This window comes from Lactuca saligna, chromosome 8, assembly GCF_052625555.1.
Source record: "Lactuca saligna cultivar CGN05327 chromosome 8, ASM5262555v1, whole genome shotgun sequence".
NCBI classification, from domain to species: domain Eukaryota; kingdom Viridiplantae; phylum Streptophyta; class Magnoliopsida; order Asterales; family Asteraceae; genus Lactuca; species Lactuca saligna.
In genome coordinates, this window is record NC_136424.1 from 68,587,760 (window position 1) to 68,598,061 (window position 10,302).

General features: G+C 34.7%; 1 protein-coding gene across 2 annotated transcripts; it reads left to right on the forward strand.

Annotated features, from left to right (window-relative positions):
• The first annotated feature begins 281 nt into the window (after positions 1 to 281).
• Positions 282 to 2,223, forward strand: LOC145011777 (putative F-box protein At2g36090). Of its 2 annotated transcripts, XM_078970517.1 has the most exons (3): positions 282 to 362; positions 612 to 1,152; positions 1,505 to 2,223. In XM_078970517.1, exons 2-3 carry the CDS (start codon positions 636 to 638, stop codon positions 2,095 to 2,097), a joined length of 1,110 nt encoding a protein of 369 aa, XP_078826643.1. In that variant the 5' UTR covers positions 282 to 362; positions 612 to 635; the 3' UTR covers positions 2,098 to 2,223. The 2 variants fall into 2 exon arrangements, with proteins under 2 accessions (XP_078826643.1, XP_078826642.1); XM_078970516.1 differs by having other exon boundaries at positions 296 to 1,152.
• The last annotated feature ends 8,079 nt before the right edge of the window (positions 2,224 to 10,302 follow it).

Below are 10,302 nucleotides of genomic sequence, written 5' to 3' on the forward strand. Positions count from 1 at the left end.
TCGGGCCTCCCACCAAAATTGAGGGTTGAGTATGAGCTTGGAGTCGCGGCTCCCACTCTCTTTCTTTTTCTCTTCTCTACTTTAATGGATTTTTAATTTTTAAATACATATTAAAATGTTTTTTTTTCTTTTCTAAATACAAATTAAAATGCTTTCTAGCTATATTTTATACAATACATACACTGGTCCCATTGGGGTCTCTGTTTCTAATTTTATATTGTCCAAAGAAAAGTAGGTGACCCGTGCATCTATATTTACAAGAGACTTCCTTGTAGAAAAACAATTATGATGAACCTATTGATTAGAATATCTGTGTCAGTGACAAATTTCCCCATTTTGGATTTCGATTCAACTAACACCTTGTATGTTCACCGGAGATGCGTTTTCGTAGTTCATATTTGGCGATAAATTTGTTGCTCTTTGGAGTTCATGTTTTGATTTGAATGAGTATTTATGTTTTAATTTATTAAATCTGTTTTGTCTTCAATTTGCAAGCAAACCATGTGTTTTATAGGCTATAGCTATAGGTTTCGTTTCCCTTGATCCTATTTGGGTTACAATTCAAATTCAATTAAAGAGGTTTTGTTTGAGATTTCTGCTTTTTCTTTCAGATAATTTGATGACCAATTACAACCATGGATACATTAAGTAATGATCTTTTCTACGATATCCTAAGACGTGTAGATGGTTCAACCCTAGCAAGTGCGTCGTGTTCTTGCGCAACATTTAATACCATCTCAAAAGAAGAAAGATTATGGGAAGATGTATGTTCTTCAATGTGGCCTTCAACCAAAAGAGACGATGTGAAAACTTTAATATCATCAACTGGTGGGTTTAAAAAGTTCTATGCAGATTGTTTCCCTCTGATAGTAAACAAAGATGTTAACGTTCCTGAGTTTCCAGAAGAATGGATGGAGGATGAATACTATGGCGAAGAAGATGAATTAGAAAATGTTTCACCTTCTGATTTTGTGTCGCTAGTGGATATCAGATATAAAGAAAAGACTATATGTTCTAAAGTCATTTGGGGGATACCGAATGCAAATGTTTACAATGGTTGGTTTTCCGATTGTCCTTTCAGAATCGATCTTTTTGCATATTCAGATAGAAATATTGATGATGATGATGATGATGATGATAATGATCATGTAGGTATGTCTATCTTCCCTTTCGATTCCCGTTCTATAAGAAATTTTGTTTTCGAAACATTTGATTATGTTTCAAGAAAGTAATATAAGAAAAATGTATTTTCGTTTTTTTATCATAAGTTTAGTTCAACATCACAAACTTTTTTTCATATAAAAACAATTTTTTTTCTTACTTATTTGGTAAATAAAAAAGCAACTTTAGAATTGCTGAATTCACGACAAAAAATATAATAAAGTAATTATATAAGTGGGCCAGCTCTGAAAACATGATATTTTTGTTAAATGTAGTGTGTAGACTAATGAAACTTTATGATGATTTAAAATTAATCATATAACGTTCATTTAATCTCGTGTAGGGGAAGTAATTACTCTTTCTGTTTCCGACGGCTTGCCACCTGTCACCTCCCTTGAAAGAGAGAGAAAAGATGGGAAGCTATGGCAAGAGCTTCGTGATGGGATCAAACTGAGTTGGATAATCGTTAATTCAAAAGCAAAACAAGCTGCAAATTTATCAAGTTGGTGTGCACTCGATGGTCAAAGACATTGGCCAACAAACAAAGATTTCTTGTTACAATTCGGATCCGTTGTACCTGCCAAACATATTCTTCCATGTCGGGTAGTTAAATGCATAATAGCAATGAAGATTCGAGTGACAGATGTTGAGGGTAGTGGGACCCACACAACGTTAAATTTGACCCAACTTTGTATGCAATTGGGTGACATGGAAGGTGTTCACGTTAATGGTAGAAACAGTTTGCTTGTGCTTAAAGAAGCATTGAGATGTGATCGTAGCAAGAATTATAGTCTGGTGGTGGAGTCTTGTAGGTTGTACGCGAAGGTTCAGAGTGAGATTATAGAAGAGAAGATTAGACATGAAAATATGTTGGAAAGACTCCATATTTTGGGTAGTATTATGGCTTTTGTATTGTTGTGTTGCTACTTTATGTGAAATAGAATAGAATATATAGTGTGACTTGGGTGCACCAAGGTTTTGACTGTATGGTCAACAGGCCAAGGGTTTGACTTTCGAGTCATACATTTGAAAATAGAGAAGTTGTTTCTTCTATCTAGCAAATGTGATGTATAGTAAAAGTTTTACTAAAAAGAAATTAAATTATCTCGTCGTGATGTATAGTAAAAGTTTTAGTAACAGTCTTTTATGCTTATAATTATTTCTATCCATTAAAGTTATGACAAATCACCATTTAATTTAATTTTATTTGATATATTTCTAATATAGTTTTAATGAGTTAGTTAAAAAGAATATGAAATAAAGACACTTATCATAATTTGATTGACTAAGAATATTTATAAACATAAAAAATAAAAAACAATTTTAAAAATAAGAGATTTAAGGTCGAATTATTGTACATGGAAACTTGGTGCAAGTAGAACATGTCGACTATGGTGATACATCAATAGACAACAATTTTAATTAACAACACCTGTTATTAGTCAGTTTTCACATAAATTGAATTGAAAACATAAGTAGGGATGCTTTAATAGTAACATAAATTGTGAGAAACAAAAATGGATATTTCAAATTTCAAATAGTTGGCTACCGACAAGCAACATTATCCGTATATATAATAGTTTCCTTTTGAAGATTTTACAACACAATAAATATTTTTATAGCGTGAATTACAATTTTGGTCCATGTAGAATGCACATCTTTGTAGGTTTGTTCTCAGTTATAAAAAATTGATACCACAGGTCCTCGTGGTTTCTAAATTTTATAGTTTTATTCCCTTCAGCTGTTAACGTCCATACAATTTCGTTAAGTATGTACCAAATGACAAAAATCCCCATGTTTTATCCTTTATTGTATTTTGAAATTTCTATTTTTTCAAGTATCATTTATGTAAAAACTGAAAATAAGCCTTATAATCTTAAGGGAGCATTGGGTTTCCAAAATTTTTCTAAAATGAATGTACAGTCAAAGGAATTGGAGTTTGAATGAATTGGAATCTAAATGATATGAAATGAAATTTGTTTTTTTGTTTTGTTTGCAAATTTGTCAAATAAATTTGAAAGCAAGTTATCTAATATTGACTAAAATAACATTTTATTGAGTTTTTGTAACTTATTATTATTTTTAATAAAAATGATAAAACTTTCATTAATTAAACTCTTACCCACTCAAATCTATGTATGCTTGTTGGTGTGCATGTCCATGTTGGTGTGGAGTGTAGGTCCTAGGATGGGTAGGGTGGGCATATAGGCATGGACTTGTGGTTGTAGGTGTAGGGGTGGGTGAGTATGTGCGAGATGATGATGTTTTGATTTTATGAATCATGGATAAAATAAAGACAAGATAAGAGGACATTTTTGTCTTTATAAAAAATCATAAGAAATGGAATCGAAAATCTTTATCTTTAGCCAACGAATGACCATTTTGTTAAGACGCAAAATTTAATGGAAGTTAAAAAATCCCAACCGATTTGATTTTGTCAACCAAACACAAACTTTATTGGAATTTACATTCCACCAAATTTAATTGGACATTGTGAGACAAACACTCATTAACACTCTCATTCCATCAACCACCTCTCAATTTTGTTAGACCAATCATTGCCTCCATTGAGACCACCTTAACCTCTGGCGACCTCAACGAAGACTATCTTAACCCTTGCCTACATCATCTCTCTCTCTTTCTTTCTCTCTCTCTCTTTCTCTCTCTCTCTCTCTCTGTGTGTGTGTGTGTGTGTGTGTGTGTGTGTGTGTGTGTGGTGACACCACCTCCATCTCTACCGATGCAACACTACCATCTTCATTGTTATATTCTCCCCCACCACCATTAAACCTTCTCAACCTTTCATCCTCTTGTTAGATTTGGATTTTGAATATTAATATAATCACTTGGATAAGTCAAGGATTGTGTATGAGAAACAATTTCCAGAATCTATGATTTTGACCCAATTGCATGGGGTATCACGAAATCCGATTTGGAATATGTGACATCCCCAAAATCACGGCCAGAAAAGACCGGTTTGTTTATGCTTTGTTTAAAAATCAGAGTAACATTTTAAATAAAAGTGTTGCGGAATTTGTCCTAAAACAAAATATGATAAAGATTTATCAAAAGCATTTCCATAGAAATGTATTTCATTAAAAGACTCGGGATGTCATGTTCGTACAGATCAAAAGCATAAACAATACAATATAAGCCTTACTACATTATTTCATATCTACAAGCCTATATCCGTAATCCCTCGTCCAAACATCATATCTATGCTCAAGCTCCACTACCTGTAATACATAAAACTGAGTGGGTCAGGCTTGGGAGCCTGGTGAGCACATATGGTTTTCAACCCACAATAAATAAGTTTATTAATTTCATCAATCAACAATAACCCGATTACCCGTTCCCGTTATCCTCACTTTACGTCCCTAAATACCTATCATAAGGGACCTAGCCTAAGGATCATCATCGGGACGGACACTACTGCTTAGGGGATTCCTCAGCAATATTGTCCTAATAGGCAACCATGTGGGGGATGGAGTACACTGGTGAACACATTGTTCACAAACACCTACAGGTTGCGAGCCTGCTAGTGTTCCACTGGACTGTCTAGAAGAGTCCGTGGTCGTCATCCATACTCCGCTAGATGACAGAATCAACAACATCAACATCGAGGCCTCTCATCATTTTATCACACATCACCTATTACATCTACCCAAGTTTTACCCCAATATTTTCGTAGATATAAAATACATATACATTTTAAATCATTGTAAACATGTATAACAACGTTCATCCAGCATAGATAGCAAGTATTCAGATAATATGCACACATAGCACGTAATTTATATAAAATACTTCATATCTATGTGTAAGCTGAAAGTAACTATGCACTCACCTGATTAGGTGGTGACTCAGCACTCGGATAGCGCTTCGATACTCTCAAAATGATATTCCTTCGATAAAACCTAGTATCGATACCACTAGGGTTTAGTTTAACGATAACCGCGACAAATTAATTAGTCCGAGTATTATTAAGCGTTAATAATACTCGATATATCTCATAATAATAGCCCAAATAATTATTTTAACGACCTAATAACATTCCTATAATTATTTGAAAGCTATATTAAAAATTGCGTAAGCGTAGCACACTTACAGCGAATTTTATCGAAAACCGGAACTTAATTGGAGCAGCGTTTCGAAACCGAAAAACTCCTCTTTCTCGGGACTCCGGGAGCCTCGGGGCTTCCTTAGGGTGCTAAGGGTTTTATCTAGGGCTTAGGGGTGGTTTGGGGTTGTAGAGAGAGAAGTGAAAAAGGTGTGAAAAATGAAGAACCATCGGCCTCCTTTTATAGCCGTGCGAGGCCTCGGTACGCTGGGCGTACCTCGGACCTACGCGGGGCGTAGCCATCGGATAAGAGCGCCAGATCGACTCCAGCTGTTAGCCACTTCGGACCGGATAAGACCGAGGTTACGCGGGGCGTTCCGGATATCGTATGCGGGGTGTAGGGCGAGGTTTCGTGGCATGATCTGAAGCGAGATCTGAGACCTTCATCGGACGGCCCACAACGCGCCACGTCATCAGTCTCGCACCGGGTTTCGCATTTTCATACTTCAACTTTAAGAATTCGTAACTTTCGTGTACTACCTCCGTTTTTGACATTCTTTGTATCCACGCGAAGGTGGGAACGTACTCTACAACTTTCGTTTAGGCTCCGTCGGCTAATTTTGGCTCGATTTTAAATTTTATATTATTAACGGGTCGGGACACGATTGGTCCGTTAAATCCTCATAACCTCTTCATCCGACATCCGTTTTCGCCCATCTTTTTCTCATTACGCTACTCTCAACGAGATCTTCGATTCTCGTTTAGGTCATGTCGGCTAAAAACCGCTCGATCTAATATTCGAATTTCGGACTGTACCTGCTATTCCGAAACTTCGAAAAATCATAACTTCTTCATACGAAGTCAAATTTGGGCGTTCTTTTTATCGATGTTCTTAGTTTAACATATTCTACGACTTTTGTTTAGATCGCTAAGGCTAAATCTCGCTCTATCGTAAATTCACTATTCACGCTTCCCGGTATCGTGCTGGTTCTGTCGTGAAACTTCGACGGGTCATAACTTCTTCGTTATAACTCGGATTTCGGCGTTCCTTATATGCACGGAAACCTTGAGACATATTCTACAACTTTATGTAGAGATATCGGGATTATCTCACACTTTAATTTTGACGCTCATTTTTCTATTCTTTATTAAATATATATTTATAATAAAGTAATAAGCACACAAATACACATAATTCACATAGAATTAAAATATTTCATCTTTATTACATCAAAAAGAGTTACAATAGTTGACCTAGACCATTACATTGGCAATTATGCTTAGCCCTGAAACCCGGGCGTTACAGGATAATCCAAAAACAAATCAAATTGGAATACAGACCTATTCCAAATTTTGAAACACAAAAATTCCGTGCAATTGAATGTGTTTTCGAGAGACAAAGTGCAAAGAAAAGAAGCAGTTATCTTTATATGTCTTTTGCAACATTCTAACCTTCTAGATATACATAGAAGACGACAATTTTAAGAGTGAAAATGATGCCCCAAGGAATGGATTCAACGTTAGGTTTTTGGCAGAAAAAAAAATGGATTGTGTCCATTTTTTCTAAAGGATTAATTTTTTGGGATGAGGCACTTCTCAACTCCCTATCAAGGGCTTTGCCCTGTGGACCTGCCCCTAGACCCTTCCAAGAGGGATGCCGCTTGGAACCCTACAAAGGTCACTGTCACTGGACCCAAATTGTTCCCGAGTCTTCTTTGTTTATACGAGCGTGCACTTTACACCTCCTATCTCGGAATATAACTAAAAGGTACTCGAGTTGTCTCACATAGAATCCTAATACCTCTATCCATATCTCCCAAACTCTCCATATCTCCGACCATATCGAATTCTTTCTCTCTCTCTCTCACCTACACTAAAACGTTTGACCGTGCCAACAAAGCAAACCACCTCCCTCTATCTTTTTATCATCTGCAACTCCAGTGACGATGACGACACTACTTGAATCGGTGACATCTAAGGCATCAAGGATGGGGGTGGGCAGGGGCGGAGGTAGTAGGGGGCAGACAGGTACTCAGTCCCCCTAACTTGTCCTCAAATTTCTTTTCATGTGTATTTTTGAACAAATTTCAAAAACCTCCATTAAACTTAACATGGATGAACACGTTCACAAATTAAAAGGAAGGTGGCAATACATTAATATAATGTCAAGAAACTTTAGTTTTTTTAACTAAAATCATTTAGATATTTTTTTGACAGAAAAAAAATCCATTATCTCAGAGAGATAAGAATGAAAATATAAATTTCCAAAAAAAAAAAATCAAAATTAAAAAAATCAAAATTTTTTAAAACCACCCAATCCTAATGAAAAACTAAGTTTGAATTCTTGAAAAAAATCAAAACCCATTTTCGTCGTATTTCTTTGCGTTTTCTATTTCTGTTGTTACTTCCATGAGTTCGGTGTCCACTCTCAAGCCCTCCTCTGCCTCTTGTACCTTTGTTGACTTATTAGGTGTTTTAATCACTCTCTCAAGGATTCGAATCTCCACTTATCAGCCACTACGACAACCACAGTGGACCGTCAGTCGTATGTTGTCGGTCTTCGTCGACTATGCAGTTGTACCTCTTGTTGGCTGCAAATCAATATTGTGGTCCTATGGCTCTTCCTCTCACTAAATCGTATGTCTCTAAGCCTTTAACTCATATTTCTTCCGTAAGGGTTTTTATATCTTTGTAATTTGTGCATCATTGAAATTTTGAAGGGATGAGGAAGGTAAAATAAATGAATATAATAAAAGACTAAAGATAACCTAACCTATCAAAACATTTTTTTTCTATATATTTTATAATTATTATATAATTCTTTTAATGTTTCACTGTATAATTTATCTATTTATATTATAATAAAAAAATTAAACCATATAGGCTTTAAAACTCTCAGGTTTTTTGTTTTTTTTTTTTTTTTTTTTTTTTTTTTTTTTTTTTTTGGTTTTATAAACCGGAAAATCTTTGCTTTTTATTTATAGTTAAAAAACCAGTCCACAATTGTTACTGGAAAATTCAATTTTGTAAATTTTGTTTAATATATATAAACTTATTTTGGATGCCTTTCGTGGGAAATAGTTTTACATTATGACATTTATATATATTTTATAAGCCTATTTTATATTCAAAGTTTGGCTCGGCCCATAGGGTGGGGTGGGGTAAGTGGGGTCCAATTATATCTTTAATAATAATAATAATAATAATAATAATAGGAAAAGATAAAATAAGTGACATCCTTATTTTTACGGTCATTTTAAAATTTTTTATTTATGTTTATTTAAAACATAGTTTATTTATAAATGCGGAATTTGGTCCCGTAAGCAAAGAAAACTGAGTGGGCCAGGCTTGAGAGTCTGGTGAGTATATAGGGTTTTCAACCCACAATAACATAATTATTATATATAATCATCAAATAATCAACCCAATTACCCATCCCCATTATCTTCTTTATTTCTTAAGGTTTTACCCTAAGAATCAACTATCATTTATTCATTCGTTCCTAAGGATTTACCTAAGGAATTGGTATGAAGTCCATTGCTGCCAAAGTTTATCTATCAGGTACTAAATCCATAGCTATCAGGCGCTAACTCCATAGTCACCAAGGTTCACTTAACAAGCGCTAACTCCATAGTCGCTAAGGTTTACTCAACATGCGCTAACTCCATAATCGCCAAGGTTTACTTTAACAGACGCTAACTCCATAGTCACCAAGGTTCACTAACAAGCGCTAACTCCATAGTCGCCAATGTTTACTCAACATGCGCTAACTCCATAGTCGCCAAGGTTTACTTTAACAGGCGCTAACTCCATAGTCACTAGGGTTTACTCATATCATCTCTCATCACACACCAACTATACCATCTACCCATGTTCTACCCAACATATTTGTAGATATAAATTACATATATAGTTTAAATCATATACAAACTTGTATAAAACATTCATCTAACATCCATCTCAAATAAACAAACAATATATAAACACATAACACGTATTTCATTGCAAATACTTCATATCTATGTGTTAGAAGAAAGTAACTGTACACTCACACCAAACATATACTTAATACATTCAAACAATACTTGGATTAAAATCGTGTTTATGAAAAGAAATATACACTCACTTGATCAGAAGATGATTGGACAGCACTACGGCTTGTAGAAGTGGTATTCTTCGGTGAAACCAGGAGATCTTCACAAAAACCGGGCTTCTCGCGGGCAGAGCTTCGGCTCGGAAACTCTTTTCTTCTTGGGATCTTTGGGCTTCGGGACTTGCTTCGGGTCTTGAGATGATACCAGGGCTTCGGGGGGGGGGGGGGTGTTAAAATAGGGCTTAGAGAGGGTATCAGGAGCGGGAGAGAAGAGATTGAGCAACCAAACTCGGTCGCCCCTTGAATTCTATTTATAGGGCTGATTTTATGGATTCACGTCGTGAATCTCAAAAGGTCGAGAATCAAAGCCATGTGAAGCAAAATATTTAAAAATAAGCATGAAAACATTAAAAAAAATTATATCGAAACATAGACAAACTCAAATATATATTGGTACATACATAAAAAAGCAAGTGTATATATATATATATATATATATATATATATATATATATATATATATATATATATATATATATATAAACTAGCGAACAAAAGTTCTAAAATTATGTCGAAACGTTTACTACATCGGATTTATACCGACACATGATACATAAAAATAAACATATAATAAATTAGTTTTTTTTAACTTAATGAATTTTACAAAGTTCAAAGTTGTGGGGGTCAAAATAGCATTTTACAAAGTCAACGGGTGGTAACTATAGGAGAATCAAATTATGTATACTAGCGTGTAAACACAAAAGTTTAGAAAATGGATGTGTGAAATTGTCATTTTAAAAAGTTTGAAGTTGAGGGGGATAAAGATGACATTTTAAAAAGTATAGGGAATGAAAATAGAGGGTGGGAAAGCAACATTTTACAAAGTTTAAAAATGAGGGGTAAAGTAACATTTTTCAAAGTATAAGGGTTGATGGCATCATTATTAGAAAATAGTGGGTAGAAAATATCGATGAATATAAAGTAAATG